Genomic DNA, 23,027 nt, shown 5'->3' with positions numbered 1-23,027 from the left:
TAGTAGTAGTAGTAGTAGTAGTAGTTTGGATTTGATATCCCGCTTTATCACTACCCTAAGGAGTCTCAAAGCAGCTAACATTCTCCTTTCCCTTCCTCCCCCACAAGAAACACTCTGTGAGGTGAGTGGGGCTGAGAGACTTCAGAGAAGTGTGACTGGCCCAAGGTCATCCAGCAGCTGCATGTGGAGGAGCGGAGACGCGAACCCGGTTCCCCAGATTACAAGTTCACCGCTCTTAACCACTACACCACACTGGCTCTCTGAAGCCTGAAAGATTGCCATCCTGCCAGTAGATACTTCTAGATACCTGTGTTCTGCTCCAAAGAAACACTTGTGTGGGGGTTGTCCTCCTGAGGGCGTGTCATCTTCTGAACTAGAAAAACACATAATGCTTAATAATGAACAGAACTTTATGCTTGGTTTTATTACATTTTCATTCTGTCCAAGGAGCTCAGAGTACCAGATTTCCCCCCTTCCTCTTGGCAACCCTGTGAAGTAGTTTAGGCTTAGAGAGAGAGGCTGCACAACAGTCACCTAGGGAGTTTCATGGCTGTGTGTGGACTTGTATCCTGGGCCTGGACAGAAATAATAATAATAATAATAATAATAATAATAATAATAATAATAATAATAATATTTTTTTATTTATGCCCCACCCTTCCTGGTTCAAAAACCGGGCTCAGGGCAGCTAACAACAAATTTAAAACACCTAATTGTAAAAGCAGCATAAAATACAGTATAAAAACACGAATAAGAATAAAATTCAAAGTTCAGAAATCAGTTTAGGGGAAATCCATCTAATAAGCATTAGATAATCCCCAGGGCTAGCTGGCTGAATTAGCCCTACTTGGGCCAGCGAGGAGGCCAGGGGAGAATTAGCAGTGGGGTCTCAGAGTGCGTGATCTTCATAAAAGGGGAGGGGGAAGGAAGAGAAAGGAAATAGAAGATCATTTGAGGCTGAATTCAAATTAAAGGCCAGGCAGAATAGCTCTGTCTTACAGGCCCGGTGGAAGGAAGTTAAATCCTGCAGGACCCTGGTCTCCTGGGACAGAGCATTCCACCAGGTCGGAGCCACCACTGAGAAGGCCCTGGCCCTGGGGGAGGATAGTCTGTCTTCCTTAGGGACCTCTAAACTATGGTTGTTCATAGACCTTAAGGTCCTCTGCGAGGCAGACCAGGAGAGGTGGTCCTGTAGATACGAGGGCCCTAAGCCACGGCTATTAGTTAGTCTTCCTGAAGCTGGTGCCCTCTGTAAAATCCCCACCACCCCTGACAATTGGCTGTGATGGCTGGGGCTGGTAGGAGCTGGACCACAGCAGCCTCTGGGTGGCACAAGGTTTGTGGAGGCTGCTGTGGCTGCGCTACTCAGCTGCTGTAATAAAAAGTACCGTGTTTTTTGCTCTATAAGTCTCACTTTTTCCCTCCTAAAAAGGAAGGGGAAATGTGTGTGCGTCTTATGGAGCGAATACAGGCTGCGCAGCTATCCCAGAAGCCAGAACAGCAAGAGGGGTCACTGTTTTCACTGCACAGCGATCCCTCTTGCTGTTCTGGCTTCTGAGATTCAGAATATTCTTTTTTCTTGTTTTCCTCCTCCAAAAACTAGGTGAGTCTTGTGGTCTGGTGCATCTGATAGAGCGAAAAATACGGTAAACACCAGCCTTTAAACCAGCAAAGTGGGTTGTTCAGAATGCTCTTTGTGAAAGCACCCTTGAGAGGACCCTTGTCCATGCTTCTTCCAGGCTCTCATCGAGTGCTTTTTCGACTCTTCGTCTCACCAGTAAGGGCAGATTGGAGTGCTGAACAGTTCCCCCCCCCCCCCCGGCTTTCCAAAACAGCACAATAGGGAGGGCTGACATTTGTTCTTTTGGAACCAGGCAAACACCAGCCTTGTCCAAGTTTTTTTGGGTGGGAGGGCAGGGAGATAAGCAGTGGAGCTCGCTCACTCATCTGTCAGGACATCTGCTGGCATGCCAGCTTGTATTTAGCTGCTAAGCAACCCCTGCAGTAAACAGCTGCTAAACACTGACGTTCCTTCAGCCCAGGCCTCTCTGTGTGTCAGTATCAGCGGAGGAGCTGGGTAATCGGAGCCCTCTGACAAGGAGGCTTCCTCTGACAGGGCTCCTGGTTTTGTCATTGTCCTTTTCAGAGTCAGGATGTGCCCATGCACCTCTCTAATTTAGGGGACAGGATTGTAGGCGACATTTTCCTGCCTCACTCGGCCTTACAGCATTTCACCACACCACAGCAACTGCAATCCCCTGCAACGCCTGGAATCACGGTTTGGTTTGGTTTTCTAATGGGCACTTCCCAAAACATTGTTGCCCCAGACACACCCACTGAAGCGCTCTTTCCATCAGTCTGATCTCACTGCTAGCGGGAGACTGACCTGCGCGGCTGGCTTGCATTCAGAAACGTTGCAGAAAAGTGGGGTGGAGTGCCCTTTTTCTGGGCTGGTTTTTTCCCACTGCCTGCCCTCCCAAAAGAAAGTCAGGTATATTTATATACCCATTTTCTGCCATTTCTGCACTCCAGAGTGGATTCACGGTGGATAGCAATGTGGCATAACAATTGGGGCTTTATAAAGACATAACAATTGGGTTTAACAACAACAACAACAGTGATGATGAAAACAACTTCAGAGTAATTTCAGTAATCAGCACAATAGTCAGCTCCTAACAATCCGTGATAATAATAATAATAATAATAATAATAATAATAATAATAATTTATTTGGACCCCACCTATCTGGCTGAGTTTCCCCAGCCACTCTGGGCAGCTCCCAATTGAGTGTTAAAAACAATACAGCTTTAATTATTAAAAACTTCCCTAAGCAGGGCTGCCTTCAGATGTCTTTTAAAGATAAGATAGCTGCTTATTTCCTTCACATCTGAAGGGAGGGTGTTCCACAGGATGGGCGCCACCACCGAGAAGGCCCTCTGCCTGGTTCCCTGTAACCTCACTTCTCGCAGGGAGGGAACTGCCAGAAGACCCTTGGCGCTGGACCTCAGTGTCCGGGCTGAACTATGGGGGTGAAGTGAGTCACAATTCATTTATGCAAAATCATTTGGATTCTCTAGACCAAAGGTGATTAAGAGAGGGGTAATATCAGAGACTTGTAGATGTAAGTACGGGATAGAGAAAGCCCAGGACTTTTTTCTATCCCCTCACAATGCTAGAACGACCCATGAAGCTCAGTGCCAGGAGTTTCAAGACAGGCAGGCTGAAGGTGGTTTTTCACTAACTGTTTTACGGGATCTGTTGCCACAAGAGTAAGAAGGGGGAGGCTGCACTGGACAAATCCGTGGTCTGATTCAGCAGAGCAGTTCTTACTTCCTGCCTCTGGCGGTGCTGAACTGGTGAATCGGGGCCGCCGAATTGTAAGGCGTGCGTTGTCCTGCAATGCCCACCCCCTGCAGACCTTAGAACTCGCTCAGCCGACGACAAGTTACTCCGTGCAGTGAGACTTTGTGCAGTGACCATTTCTGCTGACTCCGAAGGCCCTTTCAGCTTCAGACTTTTCGAACGTTGTCTTCCAGGCCAGCTTGCGTACCCCGGAGCTGACATGGGAGCGGGTGAGGTCTCAGGTAGACCATGTGATCTGGCCTGACGGGAAGAGGATAGTGCTGCTGGCAGAGGTAAGGGAGCCACTGTGGAACACTGGAGGGCCTTCCAAACAGGGTGGAATAGCTTTGCTGTGTACTTGGGCCCACCAGATGTTTTGGACTGCACGTCTTGTAGTCCTAAACATCTGGAGGGCACCGTGCTGGTGAAGAAGGCTTGGGTGGGTGCTGGGAGCTCTCTGTGTGTACAGTTGTGGTTCAGAAGATGAGCTCCTCCATCTTGGCCAGGGTTTCTCTAGTTCACTTCTGGAGGGGCCTCCCAGTTCTGACCCTTTAGAGCAGCCTTTCTACAACTCCCATCACCCCTAGCTAGCAAGGCCAGGGCTCGGGGATGATGGGGGTTGTAGTCCAACAACATCTGGGGGACCTACAGGTTGAGAACCGCTGCTTTAGAAGCTTCTCCCAAGAGCTAACAGTTCACTTCCTTTTGAGGGGGCTGCTTCTCCCTCTTGCTGTTTGGCGGTGGAGCTGAATTGCTGGCAGCCCCTGCAGGTCAGGAGCAACTTGCCTGTCAAGAACCCAGTGTTGGATGCAGGAATGATGCATTTTTGTCTTTCAGGGGCGCTTGCTGAACCTGAGCTGCTCCACAGTTCCAACCTTTGTGCTGTCAATAACAGCGACTACCCAGGTGAGTGGGATTTGTGGGGCAGTTTTCATACTGGATCAGCCAAGAGGCCGTTTATTTCAGTTCTTTTTCATAATGGTGACACAGGGGTTTCCCCCGAAAAAGGTCAGATGCTCTTCTCCGTGTGTGTTTGGCACCCGGAAAGGCAGCCCAAGCAACAGCTTTGTGTTTTGCACCCCTCAACTCCTGGAGTTCAAGGGGGAAGGGCACTGAGTGTGAGGGTGCCTTGCATGAGGGTCTCATACAGGGGTCAGCAAACCTTTTCAGCAGGGGGCCGCTCCACTGTCCCTCAGACCTTGTGGGGGGGCCGGACTATATTTTTTTGGGGGGGATGAACGAATTCCCATGCCCTGCAAATAACCCAGAGATGCATTTTAAATAAAAGGACACATTCTACTCATGTAAAAACACACTGATTCCCAGACTGTCCGCAGGCCGGATTTCAAAGGCGATTGGGCCCGATCCAGCCCCCGGGCCTTAGTTTGCCTACCCATGGTCTCATAGCAAGCGTGGCCAGAGATCACGGGTGATGGGAGTTTGAGCCCCACAACATATGGAGGACCCCAGATTCCCCATCCCTGCCTCGCACCTTCAGCAGCAAGAAACTGAATTCACACATAACGGAATACCGAATGGTTTGGTTTATGTAAAATATGCAGGGATTTATAGTATGCAAAATGAAAGAAGAAGGGAAGTCATTGATACTTAAAGAATGTTTAAGTGAGTATACAGTGCTAGGTCATAGAAGATAAAAGGGTATTTCAGGAGTTCTGTTGCCATTCCTCAGTTGTGACTCATTCTGGACAAGGGGTTCTTGCTGTTCCACACACCCCGCATTTTGAAATATCTACGCTCTGCCCCCACTCACCCTGTTCTCTTGCACTGGGCTATCAAGGACTCCCGCAGTTCAAGATGATACTGAGTGGAGCAGATCTGTGACCCAGCAAAATTCCTCAGGGTGAGAAAGCAGAGGTTGGATTCCTTTCGTATTCAGTGTGTTTAGCTGATAGCTGTGTCTGGAGCGAACAAGAGATGCCTCATTCACTCACAGTCAGAACAGCTGCTCGTTTTAGCACTGGGCCATCCTTCCTGATTTTAACCTGTGATCTGGCTGGCTTTGTGTGAAACAGTTGAAGTGCCTTCTTCCCCTGACTCCTGTCCTTCAATGTCCATCTTACGGGGAGCAGGGGTGCCAATTTGAATAAAATATGGGGGGGGCGTAGGTAAGCCCTACCCCACCTATTTGATCACAAGGCACAGCACATGAACACACCATTTGCATGGCAATGTTCATCAACTTGGGGGGGCAGCCCCCTCATATATTTTACTGGGGGGTGAAGAGTTGGTTCCTGTGCAGGGAAGGATCAGGAATGGAAACAGTTTGGTGCTGGTGTGCTGCCATGGAATAGAATCCTGGGCTGGTGGCGTTTCTGGTCCCTTCTAGTTCTCTCCACCAGGTGTTCCGGTCGACTTGAGCAGCCATTGTTGGGTAGATCAAATCAAATCAAATCAAATTTTATTAAACGGTCACAGACCAGATTAACTCGTACAGCTAGTCAGCGAAACATAACACCGGAAAAAACAAAGGACAATTTCAATACAGATTAGGCCATAACAGCAATTTAAAATTAGACAGCATAAATAAAATTAAGTATTTGCCTTCACCTGCATATTGACATTGGAAAGCTCTTGTTTCCTGCGCCTAATAGTGGCTACACAGAATTTGGCAACATTGATCGTAATTTCAGGAACCTTATCTTCTACCAAGGCTCTCATACGTTGGAGTTCTGGTTTAATTTTTAAGCTTTTGTAGAACTGGGGCAATAAAGGTCAGGCGTAGATCCTCGTAGTAACTACAGTGCAGCAATACATGCAGACTTGTTTCCACTTCCGATGAGCCTCATGGGCAAACACGTGACTCATATGGTTTGCCCTCATATCTGCCTAGCAGCAGGGCAGAGGGCAGAACGTTAAATCTGGCCAGGGTAAAGGAGTGTCTGTACTTAGGTATTTGTAAATCAGCCAGATAATTTACTTAGGTATTTGTAAATCAGCCAGATAATTTACGGGTGAGAACCCTCTCCCAAAGTCTCTAATTGTGGCATGTTTATCCATTTTGCCCATATGACATTGCAGCTCTATGTCCCTAATGCGTTGGAGCACTTGACTTCTGGCTCTCTCATATCCTGCCGCTATCAAGATCTCCCTGGAGAATCCCAAGCTGTTTATCTTTTCAAACAGGGAAGCTTTCCAGGTAGATCTGTTCTGTGGCCAGAGATCCAGCTTAACCCGGTCTCTCTTCTCCTTTGTTTGTCAGGCTCTGGCCTTGATAGAGCTCTACAACGCCCCGGAAGGACGCTACAAGCAGGACGTCTACCTGCTGCCTAAAAAAATGGGTAAGCTTCAGCCATCACACTCCACCCTAAGGTACCCTTCTGCTTACCTGCTTCCTGCAGGTGGAAGGTTAGCATTGGGACTTGTTCCCTGCTGCTGCTGCTGCATCCCCAAGGCTCCTGGGGAAGCAGTAATTATATTATTATTATTATTATTATTATTATTATTATTATTATTATTATTGTCGTCATCGTCATCGTCATTCATTCATTCATTCATACATACCCCGCCCATCTGTCTGAGTTTCCCCAGCCACTCTGGGCGGCTTCCAACAAAGCTTAAAAATACATTAAAATGTCACACATTAAAAACTTCCCCGAACATTATTATTATTCCCCGAACAATATTATTATTATTATTATTATTATTATTATTATTATTAATACCCCACCCATCTGGCTAGGCTTCCCCAGCCACTCTGGGTGGCTTCCAACAAAGTATTAAAATACAGTGGTCTGTTAAACATTAAAAGCTTCCCTAAACAGGGCTGCCTTCAGATGTCTTCTAAATGTCAGGTGGTTGTTTATCTCTTTGACATCTGATGGGAGGCTGCTCCACAGGGCGGTGCCACCACTGAGAAGGCCCTCTGCCTGGTTCCCTGTAGCTTTGCTTCTCGCAATGAGGGAACTGCCAGAAGGCCCTCAGCGCTGGACCTCAGTGTCTGGGCAGAATGATGGGGGTGGAGATGCTCCTTCAGGTATACTGGACCAAGGCCATTCAGGGCTTTAAAGGTCAGCACCAACACTTTGAATTGTGCTCGGAAACGGACTGGGAGCCATTGTAGGTCTTTCAAGACCGGTGTTATGTGGCAATAGAGATCACCTCGCTGTCCTCAAAAGGAAGCTGGAGGCTGGTAGCCCTTGGAGGAATGAACTGGCCACACAGTCTGATGGGAGCCAGTCCCAGCGCCAAGGGCACAGCGGACGGCAGCAGTCAGTGCCATGTCCAGCTCAGCTTCAGGGTCTCATTGCAGCTAGCCTGCCATTTGTCACCAGGCGACAAAGGCCGCAAACCCCAGCCCCTCTGACTGACTCCACCCCCACTGGCCTGGTCTTGGGGGGCAAGAATCCTTTGAGATGAGGCTGGGGAAGGAAGTCTGCAGTCTCTGAAGAAATGAGTGGTAAAAGAAGAAGAAGAAGAGTTTAGATTTGATATCCCGCTTTATCACTACCCTAAAGTGGCTAACGATCTCCTTTCCCTTTCTTCTGAGAGACTTCAGAGAAGTGTGACTAGCCCAAGGTCACCCAGCAGCTGCATGTGGAGGGGCGGGGAATCGAACCCAGTTCACCAGATTACAAGTCCACTGCTATTGGGTCAGGGATAGGGAACCTGTGGCCTTTCAGCTCCTCTTATCATTTCTGGCGTCTAAAAAGTCCCAGCAATATCCATCATCCCAGCCATCTAGGAATGAGGGGTCTGTTTTCTCTTCGTTGCTTTTCTGATTATGGTAACTGCCGAGGCAGTCCTGAGTGTTTTGAGTTTTGTTTTGTTTTTTTGCTGCTGAACTTCCTGTTTCCATCCCACCCACTTGCATTGTGGGGTGTTTGGGGTCTTCCTGCAGCCACACGGACTTAACCAGGGCTGCTTTTCCCTTTTCAGATGAATACGTGGCGAGTCTTCATCTCCCAACATTCGACGCACACCTGACGGAGCTTTCGGATGAGCAAGCGAAATACTTGGGTCTAAATAAACACGGGCCTTTCAAACCAAACTACTACAGGTACTTCCCTTTTGTTAAAATAAAATAAAAATCAGGAAACCTCCCTGCCCCCCACGTATAATGTTGTATATTCTGGAGATCTGGGGGATGTTTCAGAGTCTGTGCTTGTTGGGCTGTAGGGCAGGTAGTGAGGAGGCCTTTATATTTCTCCAGCTCCTGTCAGTGTGAGCACGTACCAGATCCTCAGTTATGGCAGGCATTTTGGCTGAAGATTATAGACTCAGTCTACAGTTAAAGATTACAGTTTGCAGTCACTTAGCAGCATGAAGGAAACAGAACTAGGTCCAGCAAGCAATGTCCCCCCAGCTACAAAAGCCTAGTTTAACAGTACAGTGGTACCTCGGGTTACAAACACCTCAGGTTACAAACACTTTGGGTTACAGACTCTGCTAACCCAAAAATAGTACCTCGGGTTAAGAACTTTGCCCCAGGTTGGGAACAGAAATCGCGCCACGGCGGCAGCGGGAGGCCCCATTAGCTAAAGAGGAACCTCAGGTTAAGAACAGTTTAGGTTAAGAACGGACCTCCAGAATGAATTAGGTTCGTAACCAGAGGTACCACTGTAAAGACAACTGAGTTCCTCATTTATTGCACCCCTGATTCTGCTAGATCCAAGAATTCAGTAGCTTCCAGAGCCGTCTCCCTGTTTGGGGTGAGGATAGACGCCTGTGTCCCAAGAGGAACATAATTGGAGCTTGGCGGGCTTCACTGCAACTTCCTGCTCCCAAGAACTTGCAATCTCTTTACTAGCACAGTTTAATTGAATGAAATGCATTCCCTAACAGGGAGAAACCTCCCACACTCATCCGAAAGTGTTCGTTCTGATTTTAGAGTGCAGCGGGAATTAGGAGATGAGAAAAGAGCTCAGATGTTACGAGAGCAAATTATAAGCGCATTGCACAGCAGCCCGTTCTCCTCAACCCCCACCACCATCTCTTGAAGGAAAGAGAAAGTGAATGCTTTGGGGATATAATCCAGTTGTTTTGTGATTTTTCTTTTTAAACAGGTATTAATTTCCTGTGGCTGTAGCTGGAAGGAAGAGGAGGAGCAAAAACCTCAAGACCTCTCTCGGCTACCGTGCAGGACAAACCATTACAAGCTTCTGAACATAGAACCAGGCTTGCTGCCGTAGTACACAGTGTGTTAGGTTATTTATTTATTAAACTAGAATACTGTAAATGCGGCCTCTGCCAATGGTGTTTTTTAAACTGCCATGGGACTGTGAGATGATGGACTTTGGGGGGTGGTTTTTTGGGGGGTGGGGAGTGGAAAGCTGTAGTTGGGGGCTGGGGGAAGAAGAGAGATTGTCTGGCCAAATGAATTTTACCGCAGATTATGTCAGCTTCAAGCAATCTTGTTATCACTGTTATGTCTAATCCAGTGTACAAATTAACAAAGGGGTCTGGAAGAGAGCAGCCAAAGTTGGATGGGCGTGAGAGAGCGGAGAGCCATCACTCCAGGTTTCCTTCGCTTCTCTCTCCCTCTGTTTCTCTTGTGTTTTTGCCATGGCAGTTGGGAAAAGCGGCTGCAGATTTGCTTTAACGTGGAAGCCTCGCGAGTCCGCTCCACATGCTGCTAAGACACTTGCAACCTCATTGCGGGGGAAACCTTGCTCTGAATTTAGCTGCTTGTGCAAAGGGGAGGGGCAGCTTCTGGAGAGCAGGCCAGGCAAATGTTGCCCCCTCCTCTCTCTCCCCCCCCTCACCTACCTTGCTGGGGTCTGTGGAGCAGGCACCCCTTTTTTGCATAAGATCATTGTTGTGCTTCTGCAATAGCCTTGCAGGTTTTATATGCAAGTTGCGACGAGCTCCCTCCCTCCCTATGCCTACCAAAGCTTCATTCTTGCAGGACTTGTGGTGTTGGGGCATTCCGTGCTCATCTTGACGCTAAGCAGCCAAGCAACTTGTGTCGGCCCCTGCGGAACAGGGCGGCAGAACGCTGGCAGGCCTGCTAGCGAGAACCCTTCTCGTCCCACGACCCTTCTCTCTGTGCCAAGGGATTGTAGTCCTTGCTGAGAATAGACTTTGAGACCCACGTGTATTTGGTTTTAGGAAACGTCCAAGTCTCTCCCCTCCCCGGTTGGGCAGCTGTTGCTTTTTAAACAGGCGCCGTCAACATCCTGCAAATGTGACCTGGGCATTTGTTTGCACAAACTCAAATCTGCTTTCCAGTTGTTCGCAGGAGCAGAGCAGGGGTGAATTTGTCGTTGATGCTGGGCCTGAGCCAGTGGGAACATTTCCTGGGCCAGGCACATTGAAATGGGTGAGCCTTGAGCTGCCATGGTATTGCACGTCTCCCGCGATCCATTTTGAATGCGCCTTGTGCAGGGATTCTCCTGCTGAGTCCTTCCCGTTGTGTCCCGATTCTGCTCTAAAGGGAAACCCCACCCAAACTGATTTTGCCTTTCCATTGAACTGCCCCAGGCTTCACGGTGTCCTATGAAAAGAGTGCAGTTGCTCTCAGGTCCTGCCTGGGTGCTTCTCACCGGGGCATCTGGTGGAAACAGGATACTGGCTTTGGGGTAATCCAGGAGCCAGGCACTTCTGGTGTCCTCAGATTCAGGCCAGACAACCTCAGGCTCCATCCAGACCAATATTCCTCTTGCAGTTGTTTTTTCCTTTTGTGTCTCTCCATGCTAGTATTATTCTGGCACTAGATTTTTCTTTTTTTATGATTATTAACACTCCAAATTGGCACAGTTGCAGCCAGGGACCCGTACCCATTTGAATACATTTTATTCATTTCACCAGGAAAGAGAGAATGAATCCCACCTTTGGACGGGATCACGAAAGACCAGGATTCGGGGATTGCTTACCTTTTGCTGAAAGAACTTAGCTTGTGCATTTGATCTGCTACCTGAGTGTGTCAGAGCAACAGCAGAGCAAATTTCCTAGCTGGAAAATGGAAAAAGAAAAAGTCTTCCGGTGGAGTCAGGAGAAGGTGGGGCAGAGCAAAGAGCAAAGCTTTTGTTAATTTAAGACTTAAGCTTTTGCCGGTGGGGGGGGGGGGAGTGGAGGAGAAGAAAAGAAAAGAGAAAATGGGGTGCAGAGAGTTGCAGAACTAGTTGTGGGTGCCTGTCTGGCTTTCTGTGGAAATCTGCCCAGTCTCTGTACATCATGTTTTCAGTAGCAAAGGTTAGTCCGACTGTGATGTTTCTGGAGGGCATGGCTATGTGAAGAGTCTGACTGTGTGAGTCTTCATCTCTTAAAAATCTGGTTGTGCGTTTTGTAATACCAGCGATGAGCTATATAGGAAGGGGCTGTTGGGCAGTTTTGTTGCTTTTAGTACAAACTGGGTTCGCTCTTTTTAAGAAACAAAACACTTTTTTTTTTTTGCTTCTCTTGAGTATAGTTTGCACCTGCTTGACTTCAACTGTCCAGTATGTGTGGTGCCTGAGTCCTTGAGGAGGAACTGCCAGGGACGTACTGCCTGCCCAGCCCCCAGGACACTTGGGCGTGGGCAGCCAAGTGACAAGGAAGTTGGGAAAGATTCAGGATTCGGGCCACCATCTCACGCTGGGGGCTGCATTGACTTCTGCATAGAGGATGGTGGAAGGGCCGATTCTGTGCCCTGCAGTGGGGGGAATGGCTGTGTGAATTCACCGCCCTGCTTCTCCTGAGTTGAATGCTCTTCCACGTGGACTTTGGAATATCACGAAGCGCAAGGCCACCTTTGTTTGCTGCCCCCCGCAAGGCCCAGATCCTTGACTTAGTCTGGCAAGGCCTGTTGAACCTGCTACAACAGTGTGGTGTAGTGGTTAAGAGCGGTAGACTCGTAATCTGGTGAACTGGGTTCGATTCCCCGCTCCTCCACCTGCAGCTTCTGGGTGACCATGGGCCAGTCACACTTCTCTGAAGTCTCTCAGCCCCACTCACCTCACAGAGTGTTTGTTGTGGGAGAGGAAGGAAAAGGAGATTGTGAGCCGCTTTGAGACTCCTTAGAGTAGTGATAAAGCAGGACATCAAATCCAAATTCTTCTTCTTCTACAAGAAATATGGCTCCAGCCGTCAGGCAGACCGATGCTGCTAGGGTCGGTCCAAGTCCCTCTCACCCACCCAGTGTCTCGCCTACCAGGCATGATATACCCTCCCACTTCTCCAGGCAAGAGACAACCGTTCTGCCCATGTGACCCCAAAAGTGTGTGACTTGAAAGGGGTGAGTGCAGTCGTGTGGGGAGAAGCGGGTCACCTGTTCAGGGTCTGCCACTAGCTAGAGCGTGTGATGGTGCTGTCCTCATTTTTAAATTTGTTTGCTCGAAATCATTTTTATCTTTGATGTAGAGAATGGCGGGAGGGAACAAACAGAAATGTCCTACAGAAAGAGTTTTATCTCCTCTGATTTTCTTTTCTTAAAAAATAAATAAATCTTCCTCTGTGTTCTGCTTATTTTCGTTTTATTTTTTTATTTGTCTGTAAAGCGATTTTGCTTGCTCACCATTTCCCAATCAGTCTGGAATCGCCATACTTCTGTGATCATCTCTAAATTTTAAGCAAGTGTAATAAATGTTTTATTTTCTAATGTAACATTTCAAAGACTATTTAAAAAAGACAGGTAGGAGACACCAGCAAAACAAAAACGCGTCATAAGGAAAAACGGCAAATTGCGATCCGAATATCTGAAACCAGGAAAACAAAAATCATGTCATAATTCTCCAATAAGGAAGTTTAAAAAAAATAAAAAAACTTATGAGATTATAATATTTTCAAAAAAGGATGTTTTAAATATTAATGTCTGAGTGATTGTATTAGATCAGCAATAAGGACTCTGTAATCTCAAAAATAAATAAAATATTGTAAAATCCAAATGAGTCTTTCAGAAGTTTTTGGCAGTGTGTCAGGTTCCCTGTGAGGATTGAGACAGAAATAAGGGAGGCCTCCCAAGTCCCAAATGCAAAGGAAATTCAGGAGCCCCAGGCAGTTAGGTGAGACTGAAGGAAAAGGAAGCAGCGTAGTTCATTTGTTGAATGTTGCAAAACAATTGCAGAATCACACCCTGTGGCCACCTTTCATCGTGAACCCACTCTGGGGTAGTGAGGGGCGGGAATAGTTTCACAGTTTCACAGACTGTCTTGCCAGAGTGGTGCATGCTCTGGTTATCTCCCGCTTGGACTACTGCAAAAATGCACTCTGTGTGGGGCTACCTTTGAAGGTGACCCAGAAACTACAACTAATCCGGAATGCGGCAGCTAGACTGGGGACTGGGATCGGCTACTGAGACCACGTAACAGCAGTCCTGAAACACCTACACTGGCTCCCAGTATGTTTCTGATTACAATTCAAAGTGTTGGTGCTGACCTTGAAAGCCCTAAACGGCCTCGTCCCAGAATACCTGAAGGAGCGTCTCAACCCCCATCGCTCAGCCCAGACACGTGAGTTCCAGCTACGAGGGCTTTCTGGCGGTTCCCTCCCTGCGAGAAGCCAAGTTACAGGGAACCAGGCAGAGGGCCTTCTTGGTGGTGGCGCCTGCCCTGTGGAACTCCCTCCCGTCAGATGTCAACGAGAACAACAACTACCAGACTTTTAGAAGACATCTGAAGGCAGCCCTGTTCAGGGAAGCTTTTAATGTTTGATGCATTACTGTATTTTAATATTTTGTTGGAAGCCGCCCAGAGTGGCTGGGGAAGCCCAGCCAGATGGGTGGGATATAAATAATAAATCATCATCATCATTGAATGTCCCTGTGTTATGAGAGATGAGAGTGTGAAATGTTTTGGCTCTTAAGCTGCGTGGGATTCCTCCCTCTTTCCAAATCCTGATTGCCAGAACCAATCTTAATTGTGCCCGTGAGCAAAGCCTTGTAGGCTTATTGCTGCTCTATGTCTGCAAATTGCCCTTAGAAAAGGTTTGCTGCAAGCTTATCACACCTGCTGCTCAGGTTCTGCACCTTAGGTAATGGGAACTTGGGGAGATAAGAAGCTTTGAAGTCTGGGGTAGGATAGGGAAGCAGCCACCCTCCAAGGTCATCCTAAGGGCTGCCGGTTCCCCACCTCCGCTAAGCGGCATCGCCTGAATCTGTGAAAAAGCTTGAGAAACCTGCGCGACCTTCTCCCATCTTGCAGCGCTGGAAGAGGCATCACCCGCCAAGAACAACAAAGAGGGTCAGTCTTTGCATGTCCTCGGAGTCAGCAAAGTTTTAATAAGCTGTGGCATCAGCTCATCTCTCGCTGCAGCCCACTTATCTGGGTAAGTAATGGAAGGGGTTTGAATAATTCAGCACGGGAGGCCGGTTGAGGTTTGCTCAACGCTTTGCGGCTTCCCTAGTGAAGAAAGGCTGCGGGTCGATGGCGACTTGAAACGTTTTTCCATCTTGGGGCTTTAGCATCTCGTCAGCTCTGCTTAAGGCTTCTGTCAAGCTTTGTGTTGAGGGTGAGAAACAGAATGGGGGTCCTGTAAGCCTATTTCAAGCTGCGGGGGTGCTCTGCTGACCACGCCCCCTTCTCTAGGCCACACCCTCTTTATCCAGGCCACGCCCCTCACAGATCCTGCACCACCTCCTCCTGTTCTTTTGCCCAAGGAGGAATTGTCCTTGAACTGTAATCATGCCTCTTGCTTCCCCTGATGGAGAAGCTGTACAAACAGAGCTCCGGTGTGCAGATCAAGGGAAGAGATCTACTGTATTTTTTGCTCTATAAGGCTCACTTTTTCCCTCCTAAAAAGTAAGGGGAAATGTGTGTGCGTCTTATGGAGCGAATGCAGGCTGCGCAGCTATCCTAGAAGCCAGAACAGCAAGAGGGATTGCTGCTTTCACTGCACAGCGATCCCTCTTGCTGTTCTGGCTTCTGAGATGCAGAATATTTTTTTCCTTGTTTTCCTCCTCCAAGAACTAGGTGCATCTTATGGTCTGGTGCGTCTTATAGAGTGAAAAATACGGCATATTACTGCTCCCTGGTCAGACCACACGTGGAATACGGTGTCCAGTTCTGGGCACCACAATTTAAAGAGGATATCGAGAAGCTGGAAGGTGTGCAGAGGAGGGTAGCCGAAGTGATCAAGGGCCTGGAAAGCTAGCCTGATGAGGAATGGTTGAAGGAGCTGGGTATGTTTAGCCTGGAAAACAGAGGAGATATGAGAGCCATCTTCAGATATCTCTCTTTTTAAAAAAATAAAATGCATTTTTATTGAGGTTTCTTTGACATAAGTCAAACAAACAAATACAATGAGATTCCATAATCTTATACCCACTTATTTTTTCATTGCTCTGCCGAGCACGGACTACCCTCCCTCCCTTCAACAGGTTTTCAGTTTCCACTTTTCTTTCTGCAGTTTCTTAACAACATCCCATCCACATCGTTAGATTTATTTTAATCCTGCTACAGTCTTTAAACTTCTGCAATTATTACTTACATATTCCACAAATTTTCTCCATTCTCTTCTGAACTTTGTTTCCTCTTGGTTACAAATCCTGTAAATCAGTTTTGCTAATTCTGCATATTCTACCATTTTTGTCTGCCACTCCTCCAATGTGGGTAATTCCTGTGTCTTCCATTTCTGGGCTACCAAAATTCTAGTAGCCTTCGTGGCATATATGAATAATCTCTGGTCTACTTTTCCTGTTTCTTCACCTATCAAGCCTAGCAAAAAGGCTCCTGGTTTTTTGGGGGGAAGGTATATTTAAATAACTTTTCCAGCTCGTTATAAATCATATCCCAAAATTGTTTCATTTTCTCACATGTCCACATGTGGAAAAAATCTCCATCTTTCAGTTCACATTTCCAACATACTTTACTGCTCATTCTATACGTCTTGGCTACCTTGACAGGTGTTAAGTACCAGCGGTACATCATTTGCATTACATTCTCCTTCAAGGTGGTGGTGGTGGTTGTTGTTTAGTTGTTTAGTCGTGTCCAACTCTTTGTGACCCCCTGGACCAGAGCACGCCAGGCCCTCCTCTCTTCCACTGCCTCCTGCAGTTTGGTCAAACTCATGCTGGTAGCTTCGAGAACACTGTCCCACCATCTCGTCCTTTGTCGTCCCCTTCTCCTTGTGCCCTCCATCTTTCCCAACATCAAGGTCTTTTCCAGGGAGTCTTCTCTTCTTATGAGGTGGCCAAAGTATTGGAGCCTCAGCTTCAGGATCCGTCCTTCCAGTGAGCACTCAGGGCTGATTTCCTTAAGAATGGATACATTTGATCTTCTTGCAGTCCATGGGACTCTCAAGAGTCTCCTCCAGCACCAGAATTCAAAAGCGTCCATTCTTCGGCGATCAGCCTTCTTTATGGTCCAGCTCTCACTTCCATACATCACTACTGGGAAAACCAGAGCTTTAACTAGATGGACCTTTGTTGGCAAGGTGATGTCTCTGCTTTTTAAGATGCTGTCTAGGTTTGCCATCGCCTTTCTCCCAAGGAGCAGTTGTCTTTTACCGTATTTTTCGCACCATAGGGCGCACCGGACCATAGGGCGCACCCATTTTTGGGGGGGGAAATAAAGGGGAAAAAATTATTTTCCCCCCCCCAGGCGCGGGGCTGGGGCGGGGGAAGCTCGAGCTTCCCCCGACCCCAGCCCGCAAACAGACAGCTCTCTGCAAGCCGTGGGAGCACTCCCGCTGCTTGTGGAGAGGTCCGCGAAGCCTGGGCGCGCTGAGCTCAGCGCGCGCAGGCTTCGCCATGCTGGCAACTCCCCGCAAGGAGCCGGAGCGCTCCGGCTCCTTGCGGAGAGGTCCGCGAAGCCTGGGCGCGCTGAGCTCAGCGCGCGCAGGCTTCGCCATGCTGGCAACTCCCCGCAAGGAGCCGGAGCGCTCCGGCTCCTTGCGGAGAGGTCCGCGAAGCCTGGGCGCACTGAGCTCAGCGCGCGCAGGCTTCGGCATGCTGGCAACTCTCCGCAAGGAGCCGGAGTGCTCCCGCTCCTTGCGAAGAGGTCCGCGAAGCCTGGAGAGCGTGAGGGGTCGGTGCGCACCGACCCCTCTCACTCTCCAGGCTTCAGCGAAAGCCTGCATTCGCACCATAGGACGCACACACATTTCCCCTTCATTTTTGGAGGGGAAAAAGTGCGTCCTATGGTGCGAAAAATACGGTAATTTCGTGACTGCTTTCAAGGTGGTACACACCGTAAATTTTAGACCCTCATTCCACAATTTCTCCCAAGCCTCATATTCAATATGAATATTCAATATATTCATCTTCAGACATCTCAAGGACTGTCACATGGCAGATGGAGCAAGCTTGATTTCTTCTCCTCTGTAGGGTAGAACTCAAACCAATGTATACAATTTGCAATCAAGGAGAATCCGACTAAACATGAAGAACTTTCTGATGGTAAGTGTTTGACGGTGGAACTGTCTCCCTCAGAAGGTGGCAAACTCTGCTTCCTTGGAGATTTTTAAGCAGATGTTGGATGGCCATCTGTCATGGGTGCTTGAGATTCCTGCATTCCAGGGGGTTGGACTAGATGACCCTCGGGGTCCCTTCCGACTCTACAGTTCTATGATTTTATGAAACAAGGCTGAGCTACACAAAGATCAGCTCTCGTTTCCGCTGCCCCACATCCCACAAGCATGTGGGCCGCAGAAGGTTTATACTTGGGAATGAGACCCTGGGACTGAAGAAGGTTTCTCACTTCTGTGTTTAGGAGCTACGTGATAGATAAATTGTAAAAATAAAAATAAAATCTTGTTTGTTTTGTGGGCAGTATATATCTAGCCTAAGGCCAAGGAGTTTTAAAGGGGCATCCTTGCTCTTGTTCACAACCACAATCCTAAGAGGTAGGCTAGGCTGTGTGAGAGAGAATTAATAATAATAGTAATAGTAATAATAATAAAATAAAAATTTATTTATACCCCGCCCATCCCAGCCAAGACCGGGCTCAGGGCGGCTAACACCAGATATAAAACAATTGATTGAAATACAACTTAAAAAACAAGATTAAAATACAACATTAAAATGCAGCCTCATTTCAGCAGAAACTCAAAAACTTTTTGGGGGATGAAAACGTCAAGTCTTCACCAAGGCTAACTATCCAGACTGGTCCTACGTGGGCCAGAAAAAAGCCAGGGAAGTCCCCACATAGGAGTTCCATCACAGAAGGAGAAAGGAAAAAGGAAAGAGGGGGAAGGGATCAAGTTGATTCCAAGCCAAAGGCCAGGCAGAACAACTCTGTCTTACAGGCCCTGCAGAAAGAAATCAGATCCCACAGGGCCCTGGTCTCATGAGACAGAGCGTTCCACCAAGTCGGGGCCAGTACTGAAAAGGCCCTGGCTCTGGTTGAGGCTAATCTGACTTCCTTAGGGCCCAGGACCTCGAGGGTGTTGCTATTAAGGTCCTCCGTGGGGCATAGCAGGAGAACTGGCCTGCGAGTTGTGCTACAGACAGGTATTGGGGCTGCCCCATGGTGCGCCCCCCCCCCATGGGAAGAAAAGAAGTGCTGCTTAGATGTGGATCCAGAGCCTAAACTGCCTCGGCTCTCAAGGCCTGTGGATAAGACCCACTTACAGATTTGGTTTTAACTGCTGAAGTTGAGCAAACCACAGATGTCCTTCAGCTCCTTGCCCAAGAGAAGGGCGAGATGGCTTCCTTTGCTTTCTCTGCTTCAGTGGCCTCTTATCAAGGGCTCCAGGTTGGACTATTATCGCTAGATCTCAAGGGCAAACTTCCAGGGATCACGTCCTCAGGCTTGATTCTCTCAAGGACTAGGACTCCATTGCTGGAGGCTGGAGGAATCTGTTGCAAGCGCCAAGGAAAACCCACAGGGACCGATGGGCCAGGAGCTTTAGTGCAGGCACCCCCCCAAACTCGGCCCTCCCTCCAGATGTTTTGGGACTACAACTCCCATCATCCCTAGCTAACAGGACCAGTGGTCAGGGATGATGGGAATTGTAGTCCCAAAACATCTGGAGGGCCGAGTTTGGGGGTGCCTGCTTTAGTAGAAAGCTCCATGCAGCTCCCACCAGGGTCAGGTGATTCTTTAGCTGATATTCCACACTTCAGGGGGTTGGACTAACTGCTCCTTGGGGGTCCCCTTCCAACTATGGCAGCCATCCCCAAACTTGGCCCTCCAGATGTCTTGGGACTACAATTCCCATCATCCCTGACCACTGGTCCTGCTAGCTAAGGATGATGGGAGTTGTAGTCCCAAAACAGCTGGAGGGAGGGCTGAGTTTGGGGGTGCCTGAACTATGGAATTATCCAATTCTACAGTTGGGAGTTCTTTAAGTTTAGAGCAAAGGCAAGTAAGAGGAGATCTGAGAGATGGGGATCTGGCGGCCACCTGCCAGGGTGTGATCCCTGCATTGCAGGGAGGATGTTGTTTAGTCGTTTAGTCGTGTCCGCCTCTTTGTGAGCCCCTGGACCAGAGCACGCCAGGCACTCCTGTCTTCCACTGCCTCCCGCAGTTTTGTCAAACTCATGCTGGCACCTTCGAGAACACTGTCCAACCATCTCGTCCTCTGTCGTCCCCTTCTCCTTGTGCCCTCCATCTTTCCCTACATCAGGGTCTTTTCCAGGGAGTCTTCTCTTCTCATGAGGTGGCCAAAGTCTTGGAGCCTCAGCTTCAGGATCTGTCCTTCCAGTGAGCACTCAGGACTGATTTCCTTAAGAATGGAGAGGTTTGATCTTCTTGCAGTCCATGGGACTCTCAAGAGTCTCCTCCAGCACCAGAATTCAAAAGCATCAATTCTTCGGCGATCAGCCTTCTTTATGGTCCAGCTCTCACTTCCATACATCACTACGGGGAAAACCATAGCTTGAACTATACGGACCAGACTTTTAGAAGACATCTGAAGGCAGCCCTGTTTAGGGAAGCTTTTAATATTTGATGTATCACAGTATTTTAATATTATTTTGGAAGCCACCCAGAGTGGCTGGGGAAGCCCAGCCAGATGGGTGTGGTATAAATAATAAATTATTATTATTATTATTATTATTATTATTATTATTATTATTATTATTATTTGTTGGCAAGGTGATGTCTCTGCATTTTAAGATGCTGTCTAGGTTTGTCATTGCTTTTCTCCCAAAACCATACCTTTAACTAATTCTGCAATTCAGTGTCGTTGCAAGGCCCTGGCTGCATCCCGGCGCTGCAGGGCACTCTGGACATGCTCAGAGGTGAAACGAAACGCAAGCCGGGCGATGCCCCGCCCCCGCCCCGCCCCCTTTTCCTCCGTCTGCCCTGGTTACAGTTCTCCCAACAGGTGTCTCCCTCCTTCCCGCCGCGGCCAATCGCCGCGAGGGGGTGTGCGCGCCGGGCTCCTCCCTCGGCCGGCAGCCGGCCAATGGGGCCGCGCGTGGGCGTGGCTCCGGCGCCCGGGCAGGGAAGTGCCTGTGCCAGCCCCGCACGTGTCCGTCTGCGCCGCGGCGATCGCCCTGAGATCCGGGCGGGTGGCTCTCCGGGGCGGCATGGAGGAGCCCGGCGGAGGAGGCGCCAATGGGGCGCCGGGCAAGGGCAAGGCTCAGCCCCCGGCCAAGGGCAGGGAGCTCTTCAGGAGCCAGCGGAAGGAGTCGGAGGTGGAAATTAATTAATTTATTGGGGGGGGCTCCCGGTGGATTTGGGGTGGGGTGTGCCACCCTGGAGCGCATACATAAATATATATTTATATTTAGGGGGTGAGGTAGGCAGAGCGCCCCCCAAGAGGGGCGGTGCCTTGGCACCCTACCCTGCGGGGATGTTGTGGGGCAATTAATTTTTTTTTTGGGGGGGAGACTCCCAGACCCAGTGGATTTGGGGTGGGGTGTGCCGTCCTGTAGCGTATATATATAAATATCTATATATATTTAGGGGGGAGGTAGGCAGAGCGCCCCCCAAGAGGGACGGTGCCTTGGCACCCTACCCTGCGGGGACGTTGTGGGACAAGTAATTGGGGGAGTCGAGACTCCTGGTGGATTTGGGGTGGGGTGTGCCATCCTGGAGCGCATATATATATATATTGGGGGTGAGTTAAGCAGAGCACCCCCCACGAGGGACGGTGCATTGGCAGCCTACCCTGCGGGGACGTTGTGGGGCAGGATGGAAAAGCGAGGTGGGGTCCCTGCTTGTGTTGGAGAAAGAGAGCTGTGCCCGGGGGCGTCACGATGGGGCTGCAGAGTTATGGGGTGGCGGGGAAGAGAGAAAGAGCCGGCTTTGGGGGCAGCCAGAGGGGCGCCTGCAAAGGGGAGGGTCTGGCGGCGCAGTGGAGAGAAGCGGGTATGGGGGGGTCTTTCTGGACTCGAACAGAGGCGTTGCTGGGGGTCAGGAGGGTGGCGACGGCTTCTTTGGGTCGGGGGAGAAAATCCCCGCGTCGGTGGGGCTCGGGGATGCGGGGAGGGGAGCCTTGGAGTTTTGGGGTGACGCTCAGGAGAGCTCGGGTGGGAGCAGTTGGAGGGGCTGGCTAAAAATGGGGGAGAGAAAAAGAGCCAAATTGCGGGGGGCATTTGGAGAGAGTATGGGGCTGGTAGTGCCTGGCAGCCCCCAAATTGGAATGTTTTGCCCTTGGAAGCTGGGCAGGATTTGTCCTGAGCCTGGAGAGGTGGGGGCTTCTTGCTGAGAAATTCCCTGGATTTCTGAGATGGGGGGGTCCTTCTTTTGCTTGATTCTCACAGGGACGGGTGAACATTCTGCTGCTTTCGTGGAACCTTAAATCGCCCTATTTTCTGCTTCTGGAAGATAATAATAAAGAATAAAATTTTATTTATATCCCGCCCTCCCCAGATACTTGGGGGGGCGCGGCGAATTGTTCCTCTAGCTCCTTTAGGATGGAGCTCCTGCTTTGTGAATGAGTCTCTCTTCCCTGCGCCTCCTTCCACCTCCCGTTCTGATCCAAGCTTGTGCGCTTTTGCGCATCTGAAATCCTCCTTTCCCTGCGCTCATCTGTTCCCCAAACTCTTTCTCGCCAGGGGTTTTTACACGGAATGGTGGACGCTGCAAGGTGGAGCAGACCCCCTCCCTTAAATATTATCTGTTCCTGGTTTGCTGGCTGGCTGGCTTCCCCCTTTTCCCAACGCCCTCCCCTCTCTGTGTGGAGAGAGGCAGGCAGGTCCCTTGTGCGTAATGTACAAGAGCAGCTGGAGAATCGAGGCTTGTGTGTTGTGGATGTCAAGAGCCCAGGAATGGGGCGGAGGAAGAGGCTTCCCTCTTGCTAACGCCAGGGCGATTCCTCCTGCAGTTCTCCTCCAGCAAAAGACTGGCTGCTGTTTCTGCAAAACAACGGCGACAACACCGCTCTCAAAACCCCACGGATGCCTTGTTTGTTTCCTCTCTAGGGTTGGGCTGTGGTGCTTTGCAAAAGTGTGAAAGCACATGTGAGTCTGGTCGAAGTGGGGCAGGCAATGGGGACAAGAACGAGATGCACCTTTTTCCCAGGTGCAATCTCTTTTCTAAAATATATATATTTTTATTAAGTTTTACCTAACAAGTTTAAATTCAAACACATCATTCACCTCTTCAATTAGGATTCTCTGAATTCCTTGAGTTCCCTCTGCCCTTCCATGGTTACCGTTACCAATCTTTTCCCACCCTTCTGCTTATCTTATTTTCTTTAATTTATGGAAAAACAAATTACTACTTTTTAACAGTTTTTTTGTACATTACAAGCATTACTCAAATCCTGCCAAAGTTGTTAGTTGTTTACAGTGTTCTCTTATGTATATTATAATTTTTTCCCATTCCTTCTTAAAATTCTTCTCTTCCTCTTTCCCAATTTCGCCATTTTGGCATAGTCCATCATCTTCATCAGTTGGAACCCGAACGTCCGACGGTGTT

General features: G+C 49.0%; 2 protein-coding genes across 3 annotated transcripts in view; both read left to right on the top strand.

Moving 5' to 3' along the window:
• Window positions 1–9,538, top strand: part of AHCYL2 (adenosylhomocysteinase like 2) — a 93,427-nt gene extending 83,889 nt beyond the window's left edge. For both annotated transcript variants that reach the window (XM_081927056.1, XM_081927057.1), the window contains 5 exons: window positions 3,537–3,635; window positions 4,180–4,248; window positions 6,563–6,641; window positions 8,239–8,359; window positions 9,366–9,538. In XM_081927056.1, the coding sequence (XP_081783182.1) occupies window positions 3,537–3,635; window positions 4,180–4,248; window positions 6,563–6,641; window positions 8,239–8,359; window positions 9,366–9,372 (375 nt within the window). In that variant the 3' untranslated portion in view covers window positions 9,373–9,538. The remainder of the gene's footprint in view (window positions 1–3,536; window positions 3,636–4,179; window positions 4,249–6,562; window positions 6,642–8,238; window positions 8,360–9,365) is intronic.
• Window positions 9,539–20,626: 11,088 nt separating this feature from the next.
• The window catches only part of STRIP2 (striatin interacting protein 2), a 70,933-nt gene continuing 68,532 nt past the window's right edge, over window positions 20,627–23,027 (top strand). The window contains exon 1 of the mRNA XM_081926938.1: window positions 20,627–20,797. Within this exon, the coding sequence (XP_081783064.1) occupies window positions 20,690–20,797 (108 nt within the window). The 5' untranslated portion in view covers window positions 20,627–20,689. The remainder of the gene's footprint in view (window positions 20,798–23,027) is intronic.

This window comes from Podarcis melisellensis (assembly GCF_964234715.1).
Source record: "Podarcis melisellensis genome assembly, chromosome: 10".
Taxonomy (NCBI): domain Eukaryota; kingdom Metazoa; phylum Chordata; class Lepidosauria; order Squamata; family Lacertidae; genus Podarcis; species Podarcis melisellensis.
This window is presented reverse-complemented; position numbering and strand designations above follow the sequence as displayed.